Source organism: Drosophila novamexicana, unplaced genomic scaffold (genome assembly GCF_003285875.2).
Source record: "Drosophila novamexicana strain 15010-1031.04,08,12 unplaced genomic scaffold, DnovRS2.1 tig00004554-arrow-pilon, whole genome shotgun sequence".
Classification (NCBI taxonomy): Eukaryota; Metazoa; Arthropoda; class Insecta; order Diptera; family Drosophilidae; genus Drosophila; species Drosophila novamexicana.
Window position 1 is genome coordinate 3,958,041 of NW_020825051.1, and position 22,078 is coordinate 3,980,118.

At 43.1% G+C, this 22,078-nt stretch overlaps 5 protein-coding genes across 8 annotated transcripts in view; 1 reads left to right on the forward strand and 4 right to left on the reverse strand.

Annotated features, from left to right (window-relative positions):
* Positions 1-114: 114 nt before the first annotated feature.
* LOC115769402 lies at positions 115-623 on the reverse strand. The gene is made up of 2 exons (XM_030714205.1): positions 438-623; positions 115-360 (listed from the first exon to the last, which is right to left on the reverse strand). The coding sequence occupies exons 1-2, from the start codon at positions 550-552 to the stop codon at positions 326-328; spliced, it is 150 nt and encodes a 49-aa protein (XP_030570065.1). The 5' UTR covers positions 553-623; the 3' UTR covers positions 115-325.
* A 3,165-nt stretch (positions 624-3,788) lies between these two features.
* LOC115769398 (adult enhancer factor 1) lies at positions 3,789-6,947 on the reverse strand. 2 transcript variants are annotated; one of them, XM_030714199.1, is made up of 3 exons: positions 6,762-6,947; positions 4,364-5,483; positions 3,789-4,297 (listed from the first exon to the last, which is right to left on the reverse strand). In XM_030714199.1, the coding sequence occupies exons 2-3, from the start codon at positions 5,217-5,219 to the stop codon at positions 3,867-3,869; spliced, it is 1,287 nt and encodes a 428-aa protein (XP_030570059.1). In that variant the 5' UTR covers positions 5,220-5,483; positions 6,762-6,947; the 3' UTR covers positions 3,789-3,866. The 2 variants fall into 2 exon arrangements, with proteins under 2 accessions (XP_030570059.1, XP_030570060.1); XM_030714200.1 differs by having other exon boundaries at positions 4,091-4,305; positions 6,762-6,946.
* A 478-nt stretch (positions 6,948-7,425) lies between these two features.
* On the reverse strand, positions 7,426-12,548 carry LOC115769491. The gene is made up of 5 exons (XM_030714309.1): positions 12,410-12,548; positions 11,338-11,529; positions 10,275-10,490; positions 7,630-10,212; positions 7,426-7,547 (listed from the first exon to the last, which is right to left on the reverse strand). Exons 1-5 carry the CDS (start codon positions 12,546-12,548, stop codon positions 7,426-7,428), a joined length of 3,252 nt encoding a protein of 1,083 aa, XP_030570169.1.
* Positions 7,465-21,841, forward strand: LOC115769394 (HIV Tat-specific factor 1). Its single transcript, XM_030714197.1, has 8 exons — positions 7,465-7,583; positions 16,195-17,144; positions 17,202-17,404; positions 20,897-21,063; positions 21,124-21,310; positions 21,372-21,508; positions 21,565-21,701; positions 21,763-21,841. Exons 2-7 carry the CDS (start codon positions 16,205-16,207, stop codon positions 21,698-21,700), a joined length of 1,770 nt encoding a protein of 589 aa, XP_030570057.1. The 5' UTR covers positions 7,465-7,583; positions 16,195-16,204; the 3' UTR covers position 21,701; positions 21,763-21,841.
* Positions 18,015-22,078, reverse strand: part of LOC115769393 (trichohyalin) — a 50,191-nt gene continuing 46,127 nt past the window's right edge. For 2 of the 3 annotated variants that reach the window (XM_030714195.1, XM_030714194.1), the window contains 2 exons: positions 21,806-22,054; positions 18,015-20,780 (listed from right to left, as the gene is read on the reverse strand). In XM_030714195.1, coding sequence (XP_030570055.1) covers positions 19,247-20,780; positions 21,806-22,054 — 1,783 coding nt within the window. In that variant the 3' untranslated portion in view covers positions 18,015-19,246. The remainder of the gene's footprint in view (positions 20,781-21,805; positions 22,055-22,078) is intronic. The other variant, XM_030714196.1, reaches the window with a different exon arrangement.

Here is a 22,078-nt window from a genome sequence, read left to right on the forward strand (position 1 = left end):
GCCGCAAGCTGCTTGCGATATCTTGCAACTAAATATCGATATAAATAAATAGGATTCGTATACAAACACGTACCCAACGTATACTATTTTGCAATTTTTTGCATGTATTGCATTGCATATATTTAAAACAATTTATTTACATTACAGGTGCAATACGCTTAAAAAGACTAAATGTGTGCCTATATAACATTCATTCTCTTTTTGCTTATGAAAAGTAATCGTAAAGCCGCATTTTATGCACGTGCGCTTAAATAAATGCATTTTTATTAGTTGTTTTTAGCGCTTAAATTGTATCCCCCTCCTTCTAGATCCAAATTTGTTGCTGTTATGCAGTTTTCAGATGTTGCAGAACAATAGGCGCTATTTTTGTACAAGAATGGTCGAATCTAATTAAACACCTGTATTTACATAAGCTTCGCACGTTTTATATTGCTTACCCAGCCGAATAGCTGCAACGAGAGCGCCAAACATAATGAAATTGTTTCGCACCTCGGCGGCAACACGTTTCTGTTCCTCCGCTGGGTCGGGCTGTGACTGTTGTAGGCGAAACATTGTTAAAATCTCAACTTATGGCAGAACTTGGCAGAACGTTTCCTTGTAAGCGGCTACTGCTGATTAGGGGGTGCGCAACGGTCAGACAATCGCTAACGATAGGCGATACAGTGAACCGATAACTGACTCGGTAAAAATGAACACGAAATAAAATATCGAAATATCGAGCTGCGCAAGGGATTAAAAAGGACTGACATCAAAAATCTACCATTCACCGATGTGTTGCAATCTCCCAATAAGAATCCGTTTAAATGTTTGCTTTTCATACTTCTGTATTTTTGTTGTTTCGTGGCTTTTGTTTTTCAGTTTTTGCAAATATATATATATATATGTTTTTAACTAAATACACAGTTACATACACATTTACATATAAATACAGCTACTGCACACACATATACATGTAAATATATACATATACATATACATATAGCTTTTGTGTATAATTATACAATATTATCAAGTCGTTATTTCGTATATTTTTTATTTGTTTTTAAGCATATCGCTTTGTTACCATACATTTTAGTTTCTACTCGTATCTCCTGCATTCTTTGCTTTGTTCATTTTATGTCTAAATTCTTTGCTGTTTTACACTCACACAACTATTTAAATTAGGCGCTTAACTGCTAATCTCACTACGACCCCTATTTCGCTTTAAAATATACATATGTTGGGACAGGGTGCCGTTTGCCAACCTATAAATCCAATCAGAATCCGATAAGGAAGCATTCGAGCCAAATTCTAATTGAAATGCAAAACAACTGTAAACACAAATAAAATGGCAAAAATATAGACAAAGAAAAACAAATTATTTAAAATGATGCTCAAAAATGCAACCAAATATATATATATATATCGAACATTTTTTGATGATGCACTCAATTTTGAATCTTTTACTCGCTTTTGAATATTTCTCCAAAGTTTTCATTTTCTCTCTTCCTCTTTTTTTTTGCCTATACAAAACTGCAGTAAAAAAGCAATGCAAAGCATTTCTTCTACTTTTGCGTATGAAAATATGGAATTCGGCAATTTTTCTTTTTGTTTAGTTCTTTTAAGCATTATTTAGAATATTTGTTAGCTCTTACATTTAATTACTACAATTGTTGTTGTTTTTCTCTTTTCTTTGTATTCACTGGTTAACACTACACATTTATCAACATTTATTATTTATTTGTATGCATTTATGTACTATATTTATTTGCATCGTTTTTTTTTTTTGTTTTCTTCCTTCGAATTGAAATTTAACTTCTCGTATACATTGGAATTTGTTCGTATTCAGTTATTTACTTGAAATTGTTTATCAAAAGTTAATAGGAACTTTTTGCAAAATATTGAAAACTCTTAAAAATTTCAAAACGAATTTGGAATTTCAGTCGAATGTGTGACTAAGCTGAGAAGAACAATTAAAAATAAAAACATATATATATATATATAGAAAATAAAATAGGCAGATTTTATATTTTTAGAAAATAGTATTTTCGTATTTCTTGTTTTCTCCTGCTGTCATTTTTATACATACAAAATTGGAGTCGGGCTTTGTACAGAACTTGTTGCTTTCTATCGCACAATATTATATGATTAATATTAGCATTAGTAATTAGTTTGTGTGCTTACTCCATTAACTAGCGTTTTTTTTTTTGTTTTGTTGTTGTTTTTGTAATTGCTTCGTTTCAAATTGTGCCAATTTGCAAAATATAAAACTATAACGACTAAAAACTAGATTTAAAATTAACAAAACTCACTTTCAGAGGCCACAACAAAGCGCGCGGCCATTAATTACAAACTAAGGATCAACTAATTATAGTATGTTTATATAATTGTAGACTATATAATTAGGTTGCTTCTGCCTGCCACTTAAGGTAATTAAAATTTCGCTTAGATGTGTGTGTGTGTGTGTGTGTGTGTGTGTGTGCTTATATATGCGTTGGATTGGAGCCAGAGGAAAAGGTGAAGGGGGGAGGGGGGGGGGGGCTTACAACAAAATTTAAATAATTAGGCTAGTTAAAAACAAATTGTATTTGTGTAGACTTTGACCCCAACAAAGCCGCCTTGCTTTGCGCGGGCTCACTAAAATGGCTGCATTTACAATGATTAACAATTTTGTTTTACAATGATTTACAATTTGTTTGTGTGTTTTTTTTTAACTGAAAAAGAAGAATTGTTAATGTGTTTTTTTGTTTTAAATGTTATATATAGGTATTTAAAACAATGGGCAACGTTGACTATGTCAAGTGTCTCAGCGAATGCAGCAGAATTCTCGCACTAAACAATTTACAACAATCTCTTAAACTTTAAATGCTAAAGAACAATTTGAAATTGAAAAATGATTAATTTTCGCCTTTTCTTTCGTATAGTATATATAACAAATCTGTAAAACATTTCTAGTGTTTTTTTTTTTTCACTCCTCTCGTGAAGCATTTTCTAAACTTTCAACTTAAACGAAATGACTTTTTGCTTAATCAAATGATTTGATTTTAGTACTTAGGATTTTGCGCTAACAGTTACAGTTATTAGTTAGTATGTGTATAGGTAGAAGGTTGAAAGGGAGCTTGTTGTAAACCGATTGCCTCGTAAGTAATTGTGGCTATTGACGACTTTGCATGTGTGTGTGTGTGTGTGTATCTCTGATCTTTCGTTTTCTAGGCCATGATGCTGTTGGCGACGTTTTTTCCCTTTCTTTTAGCTACTATTGAAGCGTTTTGCATTCAGGCTCGTTTGGTTTACGTATCACATTTCAAGTTCTTTCAGATAAATACAATTACAACGTTTTTACGACTCGAATCGCATCTGAGTATAGCCAAGATTTCCAAGATTGCGGAAACAGCTTGATGCATAGTATGTGAACTTGAAATATGCGAGCATCACCAAGGGCAAGCCTGATAATTCAGCTTGGTAAGCTAGACCTTAACAACAACAACAACAACAACAACAATGTTTCGCTACAATTAAACAACTAACAACAACGTAAGCGTATTCAGCAGCAACAACAACGGCAACCGATCACGGTCTATCTTTTGTTAAAGCGGCGCCGCCGCCGTAGTCGCTGCTGCTGTTGCTCCGGCGCCAGATACGCGATATCATTTGAGTCAACGGTCTCCTTAAGTCTGGGCTTGCGACGTGGCTTATCGACTCATCCATCGCGTTGTGCAGACGCTGCGGAGCCGGCAATGCCATTCGTTGGCGATTCCACCTTGATGACGCCCAGATGCTGCAGCTCCTCGCTTCGCGGATGCTGTATGCGACCGACCACAACGCCGCCCATGGTCACAAAATTGCCATCGGCTGTCACGGCACCCAGTTGCATGGCGCTGGACAAATCACCCAAGGCGGCTACATTGAAATGAGGATGCGGCGAGCTGCCATTGCCATGCGAGGGCTGTAGATGCGATTGCTGCTGCTGTTGATGCTGTGCCACTGTCGTTGTGGACGGCAGCGTCGTAATGGTAACTCCACGTTGGTGTTCGATGTGGTGTTGTTGCTGTTGCTGCTGTTGTTGTTGTTGTTGTTGTTGCTGCTGTTGTTGCTGGTGCTGCGTTGGCGTTGACGACTGTTGATGATGTTGTTGCTGCTGCTGTTGGTGATTGAGATGATGATGTTGCGCCAACGCCATGCGTCCTAGTCACCCCTCGTCCTCCTCCGTTTTGATCTTGACAGGAACGTAGACCTTGTCCATAACATGGATCTTTATGTGATTGTTGAGCGTGCTGGATTGGCGGAACTGTTTCTTGCATATGACGCACTCGAACGGCTTTTCACCTGCAAAGGAGGCTAGGATTAGCTGCGACCTTAATTGCCATAAATAATGTACGCTCACCCGTATGAATCTTGACATGATTGGCCAAAGTGCTCAGCTGACGGAAATGCTTGGGACAGTAGTTGCAATTGTATGGTTTTTCGCCGGTATGAATTTTCAAATGATTCGTCAGTGTTGACGATTGACGGAACGTCTTATCACAAACGTTGCACTTGTAGGGCTTCTCGCCGGTATGGATCTTCACATGGTTGGTCAATGTGCTCAACTGACGAAATCGTCGATCGCACACTGTGCAATGGAACGGTTTCTCCGGCTCCCGGCCGCCGCTACCGCTCGAGCCATTACCCTCGCCCGAATGCTCATTGTTGGAGTGCCCGTTGCTGACATAGTGCGACTCGCCAAGCGTCGGACTATGCGTAGCATTGGCCACCAGGTGAGCCAGCGTGTGTGCCGATGGCGGCGCGGGAGGTGCTGTTGGCTGTTGATCCGCGGCGGCGGCTTGCGCTGCCGCGGCCTGCGCAGCTGCCATTGCGGCCGCCTGGGCAGCGCTGTGCGCCTCCGCTGAAATTCCGCTCAAATGCATGTTAAAGGGTAGGGCGATTTCTGTAGGCGCGGGCGGCTGTTGTTGCTGTTGATTGTGTTGCTGTTGTTGTTGCTGCTGTTGTTGTTGTTGTTGTTGCTGCTGCTGCTGCTGCTGTTGTTGTTGCTGCTGTTGTTGTTGCTGCTGCTGCTGTTGCTGATGCTGTGCATGAGCCACAGCTGCCGCATGGCTGGCATGGCTTGCCTGTGTAACAGTGTCATTGTTGTTGTTGTTGGCGCTGGTGGTCTGCGGTTGCGCGGCAACAATGACAATGTCGCAATTGCTCATTGCCGCGGCGGCCTGATGTGCGTGCGGCAGGCTCTTGATATGCATCATAAGCTGCCTAAGCACTTAAGGACTGGACGTGAGCACTGGGCGGGTGTATGTATAGGAGAATGACTGTATGTGTGTATGTGTGTGTAGGTGTAAGTGTGGGGGGCGAGGGGGAGCGTGGCTCTAAGCGCGGACGCGTACGTCTATGACAAGAAACTTCGTGACAAGTTTTTGGCGCGCTGCTCACAAATGCCACGACATGCTGGCTGGCCTGGTTGTGGTTTTTGCTGTTGTTGCTGCTGCTCTTGTTGTTGTGTTGGTTACTGCCTGCGCAAGAGAGAGGGAGAGAGAGAGAGAGCACAAGAGATTAGAGATGAGCAATGTTGTGATTTTTGGGCAACAGCAGTTCTCCAATTGCGACTGTCAAACAACAGTGACTGATATCGATAAATTTAACTAGATGCAACAGCTGATTGTCACAGTAATGTAAATATTAAATGATCAGAGCTTATTTGCAAATAGTGATATCTGTCTCGAATTGTGAACCTGTTTGGATATTCAATTCAATTTGACAGTCACGTTGACTATCACTTCTCGCTATTGCTCAGCTCTAATAGAGCGAGAGATGGTGAGTGAGTAGTTTGGCGGCATCTTTACATGTTATTCGCTTTTAAGGTATGCAAAAATATGTGAGGAATTCCCAAACTAACTGCGAAATGTTAAGAAATTATAATTCCATTTAAATTATTCATCGAATTAGCTCTGGCCCAGGTTGCTGCTTTGGGGCCTTTGTTACGGCAAAAGTTCTGCTCTCTAACGACTGTTTAACATAAATTATAAAAGTGTTAGTGATTATGCATTTGAAAACGCGCCCAATGCATGTAATTTGAATTTTTGGCTCTGGTTTTTACGTGCGCCGACAGGTTCCACGTTCCAATTGCTGCCGCTGCTGCTGTGTCGCCGTTTCCCCCACACTCTCTCATACAAACACAAAACACTCACACACACACACACACACATGCACGCAATCGAACGCACACACATTCACGTTTTGGGGCGAACTGACAGCGTGTTACTTTCTCGCGAATTACATGTGTTTTTTTTCCGCATTACTCGATGATTTTTATGCTGCTGCGAAAGTTTCTGAGCCTGGTTGCCAGCTATGGACGTCCTTTTGAATTTGTATTTTTGGCGGCGACATGCAGAACGCAATTTTTAGGTTTTTTTTTAAATCCGCTCTAAAGTAGTTTTTCCACATTCGATCTTGTCGTTCACGTTCGCGCTCGCGCTTCTCACCTTGTCACCGCTCTGCTGCTTGTCGCCCCCTTCGCCGACAAGCGACAACCACTTTCAGTCGACGTCGACGTCTTCACAACGCGCCACTCGGACACGCATACACACATAGACACCCAACACATATAGGCACACATACATAGGCACTCACATTATAACAGCAGCGAAAACCAAAACTCTTTTGAGGTTATGGGCCAACTGAAATTTTCACTATTTTTCACATGTTTAATAACACTAATACCCTTCAGACGTGCCTTTTTTATTTCGGGCATGTACACTCTATGCGCTGGGCGCGCTCACTCTTTGACCTACCTTTCCATTTTGTGCTGGTGCTGGCCTTTTCGTTTTCTGATTGGATTTTTCGCGGGCCAGGCAAGTGTGCACCAAGCACGCGCTTTGTTATTAATTCAGTTAAAACTATGCTTTAAAGCATTATTTATGGTTTTGTATTCATTTATAAAACGTAGAAAAATAGTAAAAATTGTTTTTTTTTTTGCTTTTACTGTTTGCGTACCAAATAGACGCGAAAGAACTGGTACAAATGACCCGTTGAACTGGTGCAATTTAGAGATGTGATGTTAACTTACCTGCGACTTGTCACAGGTGCACACAAGGATCACATCACCTGTGACAGGTGCCAGATAACATCTAGTAATACCTATAAACATGTTCAAAACATAGTAGACTCAAATAATTCTTCATAATTGATTTAACACACAATTTTTGTATAATGAAAACTGAAGCTACTTTCGTTGTCGTGATCTGATGATGGCATTTGGTTATCCAATAGCAGCACTGTGGCCATTCGCGTGTGAACGAATTGCAATATCGGATATTATCGATAGTTGTTACAAATCATCGATAAATATTTGGTTAAAACATGCATTTCTAATGCGAAATTGAATCTGCAAGTTTATTTTAAATCAAATGCAATTGCTTATAAAAGTGTTCGCTACCCTTAATATATAGTGCGTTTTTATAAAATTGTGCACACGCGTGACGATTGCTGTGCGCCATTTTGGCCATTCTGCAGGCTCAGCTCGCTGTTGACTTTGTTCTTGCTGTAGTGCGACGGCTGCGACTGCGGTGGTGCCTCATCTGCCGGTAGCCGGGCCGAAAAACAAACGTTTTCAGGTTAGTATTTATTTAGATGTGTCGCAAGTTGGTTTTATGTACTCACCCTCAATTTGCACGGCCTTCTCGTTGCGGCAAGAGAGACGCATGCCGTCTAGAAACTGCTGGATAATGCCTTTGCTTTCCGTGCTCTGCCGCCGCTGCTCGATATTGTTATGGACATGTGAATGGGCGCGCTGCTCTTCTAGGGCGCGCAATTCCTCCTGCATCGCCTTTTTGCCACGCTCCACTACTGCATCGAGTGGATCTTCCTCAAAGGCATGACTGTTGCTGTTCATGGGCTCGTAAGCATTGCCATTGCCATTGCCAGGGCCCGCGGAGTTGTGATTAGAGTTCACTGAGGCCGTGGTGCGTTCATCCTCCTCTCCCTCGCCCCCTACATCGCCAGAGCCAGCTGTTTCAATGCTTCTCTGCGGTCCAGCTTCTTCCGGTGTCGAAGTAGGCGTTGGCGTAGGACGTGTTTCCTTAGCCGCCTTGATTTGGAACAGCGAGGAAATGTTTTCCTTGGCGCCATGCACTTCGCTGGATATCTTACTGGTCACTGAGTCCATGGCCCTGCCCATGGATTCTTTTGTGTTTGCTGCTGCTTTGGCAGCTGTGCTGCCCGCCTGCTCCATGGACTGTCTGGCATCGCTGGCCATGCGCTGTGCGCTCTTGCCTGCCGCATCGACAGCATCTCTGGCTCCATCAGCTATACGCTGGGCACCTTTGCCAGCTGCATCGACCGCTTGACGTGCACCATTTACCACGCGTTCGCCCGCAGCCTCAACAGTATCGCGTGCCCCTGTCGCCGCATTGTGCATTGCCATCTGCACAGAATCGCGCGTCTCAAGCAGCTTGGATTCGATGGCATTGCCCACACTTTCCGTGGCTTTGATAGCCTCTGTCTTTTGTTCTGCGACCACTTTATCTACATGCTGCTCGAGCTCGTGTATCATTTGCTCACCGTCCGATTCCAGCTCCTCCACGGAGTCGACCAATGGTGTGTCAGGCATTTGCTCCTCAACCTTGGCTGTCACATCGACGCCATTGTTAATGAAACGTATCTCATTCACTACCTTATTGCTGTCCAGCGCATCCTCTGTGGTCGTTATTTCAACGGCCAGTTGCTCGTCCTCCTCGGTTGGCGGCGTGGGCGTGGATATTTGTATTTCTGTTTGCGGGGCATTTTCCTTCAGCGAATTCTCCTCGACTGTATCCAGACTGTCCACCAGCTCGGGCGAGGTTTTCTCGATTTCATCGTGATTCATGGCCGCCTCGTAGGAGAAGTTGCGGATGGGCGTTCTCTTAATAGTTTGTGGTGTACTCGCATTGCTGCTCTCCGGATAGGGAGTATGCGGACGCAGCTGCTTCTCCTGGCTGCTCTGTGTGGCCAGCTCCTGGGACGGAAAGTCGCTTGAATCTAACGATTCTGTTGATGATTTCTTGGGCGATGGCGTATCCGCAGGTGGCGTTGGCAGCTTTGTTATGGTCTCCACTGTTGCTGCTGCTGTTTGATTTGTGGGCTGTTTAATTGGACTTTCCTCAGGTGCTGTCGGCTCTATTTGCTCTCTCTCTTTTGGGGTAGTTGCTCCGTTTGTGGCAGCTTCAGTTTGTGTTGCCTCCAGCTTCTCTACATCTTGTTCTAGCAACGGCTGCTCCTTGTTTCCATCTAACTCTTCTACTTTTGAATCGGCCTTTACTTCCGCTTCCTTCACATCAGCATTTATTGCCTCTATCTTTGCATTTTGTTCCGGCTCCTGGTTCTGTTCTATTTCTGCGTTAGCCTCTTGCTCATCTGTGCCATTTTGCTGCTCATCCGAAATATGCTTCACTGCCTCCAGCGTGGCCACAGCTGCACCCACTGCTGCTACGCTTGCGCCCATTGCATTGAATCCTTGTTCCCTGTCCGTTTCGGTGTCCGTCTCCTTCAATGCTTTTTGCTTGGAAAGACTTCTGCCGCTGGCGCTACGCATCTCCACATTGCCATTCAGATCCCTTGGCTGCAGCACAAAGCTGCGACTCATATAGCTGTGCGGCTCCGCTGGCGTTCCGACTGTAGCCGAAAGATTGGATGATCTGGGCAAGCCCTGTACCAGAATATGCTGGTCGCCAACGGCTATGTCGAGCAGACGCAGATTCTTGAACTTGGAGATCTCGCGAAATGTTTTCAGATGATGTCCACTCTCTGAAAAAGTGGTAAAGAACTTGTTGGCCTTGCTCAGCACCGCATAGAAGGAGGAGCCCTTGAGAAGCTTCCAAATGGGTCCATTCTCCTCGCTATCGTAGTCATAGAAGCGCTGAAAGACCAAACTCTTGTTGCGCACCGACTCGAAGCTGCGATAGATGCTGCCCACGTTGGTCACTATGAAGATCTCGCTCGCCTTGGATATGTGCATGAAGATGATCTGCTCGGTCTGGGAGAGATTCTTCTGCAGTTCCGTAAACTTGGGAAAGACAAACTCATTGAGGCGACCGGTGAGAAATAAATTCCCACTACCCGTGAGCACCAGTGTGGACTCTGGTCCACAGGCAAACTGCTGCACTGGAGCATCCAGGCGTATCTCCACGGGATGCCCGTCATAGTCTGTCTCCAGATCCCCCAGCTGCTGTTTCTCATTCGAGCCGCAGCCAATCAAGCGACCCTTGGCTGCAAGCAGTTGGAACTTGAATTGAGGTTTGACTCTTTTTACTTTCTGTTTGGCTACTCACTGGTTAGCACCACAAAGTGCTCGTTGCCCGCCTGCAGCGCCACAAAGTTGTCCGTCTCCTCGTTCTTCGATAGATAATCATCAAACTCCTCCAAGCGAAAGGGCTTTCTAATAATCGCACATGGCTCCTCTTCGACAACCGCATCTATAAAATGCTGCGCCACGTGCGTATCCAAAGGGTATATATTGCGACCCGTAAAAAATATCTCATTCGAAACTGTAAAAAGTCAGATAATTAGTAGTTGAAGGGAATTAGGTTAACCTTTTTCAGAGCTTATTTAATGCAATTTAAGCAGATTTAAAGGAAACTTGTCACGAAATGTGTAATGTATAGAAGGAGACCTCTCTGACTCTATAGAGTGTATATATATTCCTTATCAATATCAACAGCCGACTCAATATAGTCATAATACTCTGCCCGGAATCATGAGCGGACCATAGCTGCATTGCAATGATCCGTCGAAACTTAAGTTCTTTTGGCTTTTAGTGCCAAAGAATTTCACTTCTCTATGCTTTTTATATATAAGCAAAATCTTATTGACATCGGACTACAATATCGATTAGCTCTGTCGAAGAATGTGACCAAAAATGAAGTTTATTTTAGAAAAGTTTAGCAGCACGAAACTTAGTAATAACTTATATTACCGTGCTCTAAGCTCGCTATTTCGCTTTAGTCTGTTATATCGAATGGCTCATATAGAAAAAATCCTTCAGAAATAAGGCTTTTGTATAGAAATCTTTTTAATACAATATGTTTACAAGGGCATTTATCTTTCGGCTCGGATATACCCTTACTTTCGTGTTAAAGGCCATTTGGTATTCTAGCAAGAGACGTCGACAAGATGAATGGATTATTTAATCTATCTATGATATTCGCAAAATTCGCCTCTCCCAGAGAAAGCGGAAACTATGCATTTCCTCAGTGAATTACGAGGAGCAATCAACTGCAACAACGGGTCTACTTACATCATTTGTATTTTGTTAGTAATATTGAGCAGCATATTGGTCTACTTTCTGCCTATTATAGGCCCTAAGTTTAGCTCCCTTAGCCTGTTTGTACTTACGGGTCAATATCACGGCCCAATTGTTGCCGAAGGCTGCATCGCTGATCTTTAAGCCCAAAGTTTTAAGCGACTTGACGCAGGTCGGTTTGCTGACTATATCACCATTACTATTGTTGTTGTTTTTGTTGCCATGTCCGCCAATGCCCAGCTGACCATAGTGATTCTCGCCCCAAACAAAAAGACGTCCCGATTCTGTAATTGATAAGAACAGTTCGACATTAACTTTCGGCTGTTGCTTTTGTTTAACTACAACTTTTGTTTATTGATTGTGTGTGTGTGTTTGTGTGTGTGTGTGTGTTTGCGCGTGTGCCACTGCCAATCCCCAAAATGTCCAACTGTCGAAAACTGCCTTCACATGTTTCTTTATTTCACCTGACCCGCTTTACGTTTCAATTGGTAACGCGCTTCGGTTTTGGTTTTAGCCTTTTTGACTCGCCGTTCACTTTTATTGCTTTAACATGCTTCGTGAGTGTGGCCCATATTTATGGTAACACGCCCTCATTGCTTCCCGCGGCTGACCTCATTAGATGCCGCCCACGTTGTTGGATTTGTGAAAGCCAATTTTGCTGTGATTTGAAGTGCTTGGTCAGGCTTTTTAAACAGACGTTCAGTTTATGGAGTTACAAACAGGCTGTAGAATAACTTATGTAATAGGGCCGAGTGTAATCCTTACAAATGAATGCCCCATCTTGGCCAGCTTGGCGGTAATTATCGTCTGTGCCCATAATTTAGCCATTGAGTTGGTTCAAGCTGTTGGGGTTAGCATAAAAGTGAAAGTGCGCTGCGTGTTTATTATTTAAAAGAAAATTGCAGCCAACATGCAACACGGCGGCAAGTGGCACGAAGCGTGCCACAGACAACACAAAAGACAATTGGGCAAGTCGCCGCGTCTTGACCAGGCTGTAGACTTCTAACAAAATGCAAGGGTTGTTTAGAATTAGCCAACTTGATGGACAGACAGGCAGACAGACAGGCAGACAGACGGGCAGTCAGTCTTGTTAGTTAACTGTGCGGCTTGTTGGAGTTTTTTTGTGCATGGATTGGGGTCAGTTTCTGTGTTTTGGCCATTTACCGCATATAACCGCACTCTGATGCGGACCGGATATCAAACGTTTAACCGGATCGTTTTTGATATAGAAATAGCTTTGCGTATTTTCCGCCAAATGCGATTTGCCCAGCGTAAATATCGCACCGCTGCTCGGTATATCCATCTTGTCTATACCTTTATACTCTATATATATATATATATACTCTATATTCTTAATGCGTTCATATATTTGTGTATTTTATTTAAATTTTGTTGTTGGTTTTATCGATTTTGACATTAGGCTTGTGCATAATTTGCCGGCTGCACTTAAACTGAAACTCATTTGAAATTTTTATCACCAGCTATATATGTGTGTATATATGTGCATATATATGCATATATATAAATGTACAAGAGAAAACAATTTGTCGTTGCGTGCTCGCAACTTTGATATCGGCAGCAATAGAACTCGTATCGTTAGACCGTAAACCCAATCGGCACTTGTGGTCAGTTGAACGTTTCGGCGTGTACTGGTCAAGCAGTCACAAGAGCTGCCCGGTTCTAGCCAGGACTCATACACACACACACACACACACACACACACACACACACACAGGCACACACAAACACACGCCCACTCTTGCAGCCCTTCTTGGCTAGCGCTAGGTCCTGGCTAACTGGCTGGGTTTGCCCCCATAAATATGCTATGAAAATGTTTTGTGCTGTACGCCTGGTGGCTTAGGCGTCTTGTTCGACTTTGGCCGCTTGCCTCAACAGCTGCCACGTTATTTGCAACAGTGAGTCACCCTAACCCATGGCACTAGGGTGGCGCAATGGTCGTGTTTAGTTAAGTTATGCCAAAGTGCGAATAGCCTCAAACTTGGCTTGTGTGTTAATGGCATTTGTGAGTAATGTGCGCAAATCTTCAACTGTTCAAATGTTAAAAATAACAAAAATTATATATTTATATGTGGACTGGTAAGTTCTGTTGACCTGTTGACATTTGCATAACACAGTCGACGATTTTTTGCCAGAAGCACATTTGCTGGAATTTTGCCGATTTCAGCTCTAAGAGTTAATTAATTCGTCTACTCTGTATGTAAAGTAGCCTACTTGGAATTGGGGTTTCTTTTATTTTTTTCCCTTTTTATGGCCTTTCAGGCGCCTCGCCAGTTGATAAATACCTTTGGTTGGCCGACTAAATAGCCTGATCACGGCTCACACTTGTGCTTTCGCAGACAATTTGCGTCAATTAATTGATTTCTTGCTCTGTATAAGAAAATTTTCCATTCTATTATTATGCAATTGCGATGCGTCCCCTCTCCAGGCTTGGCCCTGAAATGCCAGCACAATTTGCAGGCCATGCGATTCCCATTCAAGCAACTGCGTGCTGGTCATTAATGTTTCTATTATAGAACATTAAAAAATTATACAATGTAGCTAAAGAAATCTATAGCTAATATTGGCAAAGTCAACGGATTGGCTAAGCAATTGCCTTGGGTTTGGCTAAGTAAGTAGTTTGCGGCAGGTCCTAGGTTAGGTTGGGTTAATGCCAGTTAACTCTCGATTCGCTTTGACCATAATGATGACGATGTGCTTTTTCGTCAGGGAGAAGGGTCGTTAGTTTCCAGCCTTGAAACTGCTGCAGATCTTACTCTTAGCTACAAATTGCCTAGAGTTTTTGTAGGTTTCTATTCCTTGAGGGATCTCTCATAAAAACCATGGCCATTTCTCCGACATTAAATGAGATATATTGCTGAAAATTTGTATTATGGGTGAAATTGACTTTCCTGGGTCGACTAGCCAATTCAATTTCTTACTTTATCGCTTAAATTTTGTTCGACTAACTATGCCTTGTATAAAAATGCGTGGAGTCTTCTCTTCCTCGTCTAATGTCATCTATTCAAAACTATTTAGGAAGTATTTAGTCTTAGCCTAGAGTCTTACTTTGTATTCGTGATTCTACTGCGCGACTTGTCGGTTGGGAGGGAGTTGGAATGCAGCAAATTGTATCTGTATTTCCGACAATAAATGTTCCCTAACTTCTCTTAATCAAATCTTCATTAAATATGCAACCAAATTATTAAGTGTTGCCCCGCTTTAACCCAATCTGTTTAAAGAATAACCAATGCAGATTCGATCTCAGGCAATAACTCAGCCCGTACTTATCTCCACGTACTATTTATGATCTACAAACCAATACAAAAAACTGACTATATCATATGACGGGGCGTGTCCACGTTTTGTACAACACGAAGCCACAGCGCTGGCTACTCATATATGTACACTTAGCTCGTATAATGACTATATATATATGCTGGCCACCTGCCTGCCTGCCTGTCTGTGTAATTTACGAGTATCGTCTGAGGACTTTGTGTATTCAACTGGCTAACTGCAACTGGCTGCAGTTATGTGAGCCCACTGCCGAAGGTGGTGTCAGTTGCCAGTTGCCAGTTACGGCTGTGTTGCATGCCTCTATTTTCGATATGTGTGCCGACTGTCGGCCAATGTGCCAGTTACTGGCCCTTTGGAGCCTGCCTCGCGGTTGCGTCAAAATTTTCTGCAAATGCAAATTTGCACTAGAGACGCGTTCCATTGAACTCGACCGTAGGTCGGCTTTTGGTCTTAGCGTATTTTTAGTGGAATATCCGAAAGCGAAACCAATAATAAACTTCCAAATACACCCAACAAATTGTTATAATTAATGGCGAGTACATTGAACCCTTTGGAACGTCTTCGCTGCTGACGTAAATTGAGACAGCTGTGACAACTCTCAAGTCTCTCTCGTAATAGCTTGACAAATCAATCGGCATTTAGGGAACCCAAGTCAAGTTGTCACCGACTCCTACCTATGACCGGTTGATTGAACTTACGGCGCGCGGCTTAAAACCAATCGATTTGAACCTGGTAAATGGAGAGCCCTTGGGTTAAGCTAGGTAGCCAAAAATAAATAGAATTGTTTGCCTGACCTTCAACAGCTGCTGTCAAGTATTAAATACCCCGTAAACTTTTGGCTACAAGGGCTGTGTGAAACGTGTATAAAAAGAATGAAGGCTTTCTTAACAGATTTTAAATGAAAAGTGGCTTATTTAAGCTATGTCCGTTAAGAGATCTTAATAGCATATGACATATATATAGGAGAATTCTCAGATGTTATATGTTATAATCCTGACATTAATTATAAAAGAAACGTAGAAGCTGTACGCTATAAGAATTAGGGTACTTTGAAATGGAGCATAAAACATAATTCAAATTACCTTACTAAAAATCTCTTTAGATCTTTTTCTTTATCTTTAAAACTCTAATATTCGAAATTGACAAGAGTAATATCATTGATTTTTTTTTACGGCGCATCTTTAAGTTGAGCTTTGTCTAACTTTTAGCTATTTTGTTATTCTGCTTTTCTTGCACTATAAAAACGGAACTTTGTTCGCCTTTTCTTGGGATTATATTTGTTGTGTTTTTTTTTTCGGGTGTTTCGTGTGCTTTTCATTTCGTTTGCATTTGATTGGGTTAACCCCCAGGCTTGACCCACACGGGAGCCACAATCAACGTGCGAATTGTGTTTACAAAAAACCAAAGCAAAAGGTGCAAAATTGTTTGTATTCTGTGTATTTTGATTGTTGTGGCCGCAGTTGCCGTTTTATTTGGCAGGGTGCACAATGTCAACGTCATGAACACGTTTCTCCAATTTATTTAGCCGTCTCGCGTGGCCTTTATGATTAGGTGGGCAGGAAATACACAAAAAATATGAAATTAGCTGGAAATTAGCTGCAAAGAACTAAAACATAGTCTACTTTTCTGCGTTGGACAACGGTCTATAATTACAGAAGCACAAAAATGAGCGAGGAAAGTGAAAGCCAAGTAAAGGCTGTAGAGGAGCAGGCGCAACCTGAGGAAGCAGCCAGTGAAAGGGAAACCGTTTCGAAGGAAAACAAAACAGCCTCCAACACTTCAGCTGAGCAGCAACCCGATGAGCCTGAAATGGAAAGTGAAACGTTGGCAAAGCAAACCACAACAGCTGCCACAGAAAGCGAAACTGAAAACCAGGAGGCGATGCCCGGTGCCACAAGCTGCCACACAGCAGGCGACACATTGCCTGACCAGGTCAAGGCAGAGTCCGCGCAGCAGGACTTTGCGGACTACGAACAGCATGTGACTTATGCGGCCGATGGCGGCGCCATTTACACGGATCCCAGCACCAAGCAAAAGTACAAATGGTGCAATACCGAAAACAATTGGCAGCCACTGACGGCCGATGAGGCGTCCATGGCGGGCAGTCTCTATGAGAACGAGCACTACAAGTGGTGCCCGCAGACGCAGAAATGGCTGCCCAAACAGTCAAACGCTTCAAGTACCGAAACGGAGCACTACAAATGGGATGCGGAGCAGCAAAAGTGGTTGCCCAAGCAGCCGCAGCAGCAGCCACAGGCAGCGCCTGGCCAGGATGTGGTCTATGGCATCGATGAGAACGGCGATCGCATCTACACAGACAAAGATGGCGTCGTTTTCTTGTGGGATGCCAACAAATCCGCTTGGTTTCCCAAGATCGATGATGATTTCATGGCGCGCTATCAGATGAACTACGGCTTTATAGACAACACCAGTGCCGGCGAGCGAGAGAAGGAGGAACGTGAGGCTGCCGAAGTCAAGCGCAAGGCGGAGGAACTTAAGCGCATGACAGCCGAGGCACAGGCGGCCATGAATGCGCCCATCCTGGACAAAGATGGTGCCCCAACAGCTTCTGTTACGGGCAAGCGCAAAGCACAGGAGCCGCCAAGTAAGTGCACTAGCTTTGGCTTTAATTCTCTAACTTATGTCTCGCCTAACTTTTCAGAATGGTTCGAAGTAGATCCCACGCAGAACACCAAAGTCTATGTCTCCAATTTGCCTCTGGACATTACCATGGATGAGTTCGCCGAGCTGATGGGCAAATGCGGTCTGGTCATGCGCGATCCGCAAACGCAGAAATACAAACTTAAATTGTATACCGAAGCGGATGGACAAATCAAAGGCGATGGCTTATGTGATTATATAAAGGTAAGTTCTAATTGGATCTGAGCCAGGTTAATTAAAGCTCCAAATATAGTTTTTACCATTTGGAATAAAAAGAATGGACATTATCCAGGAAATATTTCTAGAAGTGTTTTTAAGCAAAAACTTGATACGATATAGCATGGGCTTGCAGATATATTAGAAAATTAGTGAAGGTTGCATTTGCAGAGTTTGGTCAAGTTGAAAACCAGAAAAACGTTTAAAAGAAAATCATTTCTTAGCCGATCTTTGCTAAGGCAACTATATGATATAGTAGTCCGATCCGATCGCCTTTGACATTTGTGCTGGCAGCGAAAATATATTGTCCAAGTCTGGATCTTGTTCATCATTAAGCTATAGTTATATATCTTAATGCCAGATCAGCTAATACTTACTTCATAAACCAAATTGATATTAGAAAAAAATCAAATAAGTTTTGTTTTTTTTTTCTTAGTGTTGTGTTTGAAACTTTATTTGTTTGTTTAACTAAATTAAAACTGCTTGCATTAATTTTAAAGATATTTTAATATGTATTATTAATGTTATTTTAATTTTTTATTATTATTATAATATGCTCATAATATTCAGTTTGTATTCTTTGCTTTTCATTCGTGTGTTTAATATTCACCCTACTTCTGCTGACTATTTCTCATCTCTGTTTTTTTGTTTTTATTTTTTTTATATAATATTGATATATGTATAGTTTTATATTTGTTTTTAAAATTGGTTAGTTGTTGTTTACTTGGTAATTTTAAAATGCATTTACTTGGCTACTAAAAATTGCTTTTCACTTCTCAGCTTTCTTTCATTTAAAACAAACAAAAAATAAGAAAACACAATTTGAAAGAAAAATGCAATTCACGTGAAAGACACTCTGTACTTTTTTCCATCTCAGTTTTGTTATTTTTTTTTCTCTTTCGCTTTTGAGGTACATATTAAAAAATACAATAAATTTACATTTAAACATACAATAATTATTAAATATAAAATATATTTATATATAACCTAGTTAGTTGTTAGTACAATAGTTACGCTTAGCCCTTGCAATGGGTTCCTTCTCTTTTCGGCCATTTATAGATAGATTTTGTTGTGGTTAAAAAAAAGTTTCTCATGTTATGCTTGGCTTATAAATTATTGCTTCCTGGCCAGTCGGAACAACTCATGGGTGGGGGAGGCTGAGGAGGCGTGGCCTTCTGAGTAAGGTTGTAGAGGACACATCAGGCTGACACAAATGAGGAGAGTTGCGATCCACTTAAGATTAAAAAGCATTATATTCGTTTGCTCTAATTAAATACGCATTGTTCTGTGCTTTATATAATTCATAAAAAAAAGCTGTGTTCTATGCTTCTTCTTTCTTTTGTTTGATTTATTTTGAAATGCTTTTGCTAATTTTGGTTATTAAGGAAACAATGTGTGCGTGTGTGTGATTGAGTGTGTTTATCTACTAGTTTTATTATATATCATATCATAGATTTATATATATATATATAAATGTATATATATTAGCTGTACATTACCATATAGAGCTCGATATTGAGTGCGCGCGTGAACTTTTGCGTGGAAATATTTCATAAATCGCATATTTTCAAAAAAGTGCACGACTATTGCAAATGTTTTGTTTCCTTATAATGTTTGATTTAAACTTTTTCTTGCGTTTTCCTTTATTGTAAATAATACTTTTACGTGTTTTTTTTTCGCACAAAACAAAATAAGAAACAAAAGAAAGAAAACACGTTTACACCCAAAACTTTGTTGACGATATGTTTACTTTGCCGTTGCATTTTTGTTGGTTAGTGTGCGTCTCTGTGTGTGTATTTGCGTGTGTGTTTGGGTGTGTATGTGTGTGCTTTACTGCATGTCGTTTAGCCTAATGGCCTCCTGTATCCGCTTGAGCTTCTTCTGCTCCTGGGCCTTTATCTGCTTCTCGCGCAGCTGCTTGCGCTTCTTGCGCATGTCGTTGAACTTCTGCCGTTCCTCGGGATCGAGGTTTGCAATGCGCGAGGCGTAGCTGCGACGCTTCTCTTCCAATTGGGCAGCTACCTCGGCGTCGGCAATCTGTTTGGCTGCCTCGAGCTTTTGCCTTTTCTGTTCCGCTTTGGCGGCAGCAGCGGCTTGTTCCGCTTCCTCGCGTTGTTTGCGCTCCTGTTCGGCGCGTTGCATGTCCGCTTCCAGCTGACGATTGCGCGCCTTTTCCTCTTCCTGCAGCTCCTGACGCAGTCGCTCCTCCTCTTCTTCTAGCTTACGCTTGTCGGCCTCGCGCTGAGCAATTTCCGCCTCGCGCTGGCGTTGTATCGCCTCGCGGCGCTCATTTTCTTCGTGCAGACGCTTCAGTTCGCTTTCCTCAAAGCGACGCACCGCGTCTATACGTTCCAGTTCCGCACGCTTCTCCTCCTCCTGCTGTTCGCGGCGTATTTGTTCCTGGCGCTGGCGTTCCTGCTCCTCCAACTGTTCCTGTATGGCCTTCTGCTCGCGACGCTTTGCCTCGTGCGCCTCCTGTAATTTGCGCTCCTGCTCCGACTTGGCCTCCTGCAGTTGCTTCTCATATTCTTCGCGCAGACGCTTCTCCTCGGCTAGACGTTCCTCAGCATAGCGTCGATCGGCTTCCTCCTGTTCCGCCTTCTGTTTGCGTAGCTGTTCCTCGCGTGCCTTCTTCTCCGCCGCCTCACGCTCTAGCTGAATCTGCCGGCGCTTCTCGCGCAAACGTTGCGCTTCATCGTCTACGGCACGTTGGCGTTCTTCCTGCTCCTGCTTCTGCTTTAATCTCTCCAATTCGCGCTCATGCTCCTCTTTGCGTTCCTGTATCTGCTGCTTCTCCCGCTGCTCGCGCTGCTCCCGCTCCTGTTTCTGCTGCTCTTCCATGGCTCGCTGACGCAATGCATCTGGCTCGCTTTGCGGCTCATGTTGCTGCAGTTGCTCTCGCTCCCGTTGCTGCTGTTGTGGACGCTGCTGCTCCTGCTCCTCGGCTGGCTTGCGTTGCCGCTGCTCCTCAAGCAACTTGCGACGTCGCTCCATTTTCTCCTGGCGCATGCGCTGCTGGCGCTCGCGCTTGCGTTCCTGCCGGCGTCGCTCCTTCTGCCGCTCACGCTGCAGCTTGCGGTCGTAGGAGGTCATCTGCTGCTGCGTAGTGGGCGTGCCTGGCTGAGCAGCACTTGTCGATGTTACCTCATTGCTGATCACTCGCGGCTGCTGAGTTGTGCTCACACGTGGCCGCTTGCGTGGACGCTTCTGCTGCTGTTGATGTGGATAGTTGACGTCGTTGGGGTGCGTTGGCTGCGGTTGCTGGCGATTGCGTTGTGGGTAGCGACGATTGCCGGGGCCTCGCCTGCGGGCTGGAATAATCATTTCCTCAGCGCTGCCCTCGGCCTTAACGCGGCGATGAAATCTGCATACAAACAAATACAATTAGCTGCTGTTCAAGAGATAAATTAATTAATAACTAATTAATAATTGTGTATATATCCTTTCCAAATTAAATATTTCCCCTTTCTCGCTTCACAGGTGGAGTCTGTGAATTTGGCTCTGGAGATTTTGGATGATTATATTCTGCGCGGCCATAAGATACGCGTGCAGCGTGCACAGTTTCAAATGCGTGGCGAATACAATCCGGCCCTGAAGCCCAAACGCAAAAAGAAGGACAAGGAAAAGTTGCAGAAAATCAAAGAAAAGTAAATAATACCCGACAATTTACTTAAAGAAAATCAGCGGAATATTATGTTAATTCACAGATTGTTTGACTGGCGACCCGATAAAATGCGTGGCGAACGTTCAAAGAACGAGAAAACGGTCATCATCAAAAATCTGTTTACGCCGGAGCTCTTTGAGAAAGAAGTGGAGCTCATTTTGGAATATCAAAACAGTTTGCGCGAAGAGTGCGGCAAATGCGGCATGGTTCGCAAAGTGGTCATCTATGATGTGAGTACTAAGAACTCCGACTATTATATATTGATATTAACTAAGTACAATATCATTGCAGCGCCATCCTGAGGGTATCGCACAGATCAACATGTCCACACCCGAGGAAGCCGACGTTGTCATACAAATGATGCAGGGTCGGTACTTTGGGCAGCGACAGCTCAGCGCTGAGCACTGGGATGGCAAGACTAAATACAAGTGAGTCGCAGTTGAGGGCTATAAAAGCAGGAAATCTAAACTGATATGTATTTCAGAATTGATGAGTCAGCCGCTGAGGCATCTGAGCGTCTATCCAAATGGGACGAGTTTTTGGCAGCCGAGGAAGCCACCAAGCAGGAGGCAGAAGAGGCGCCGAGCGGCAGTCCGCAGGTTTCAGATGACACTGCTTAAGGTGCGTGACACTTTTATCACATTAGCTACCCAATTAACAAACATTTTTTTGTGTCTTACAGTTGCCTGGTGAGTGTGTTTTTGTTATGTTTATTTTTTACGTACCTGCGATCCTTGCCACGTCGATCGATTACCTCCAAAACGACTTCATTGGCCAGTGAATTGGGATAGGTGACATTCCAGCGATGGTAGATCTTATAACGATTCGCTTCACTCACTTTTGGCATCTTGTGCTGGCATATGAAACGCAATTTATCGGGGCAGGAACGAGCCGACCAACGATATTTCAAGCTCGGATCGTAGACAGCGCAATTATTATCCAATGGCTTGCTGTTGGAGATAAGTTGCACATAGCTAAAATTGTTGCTTAAACATTAA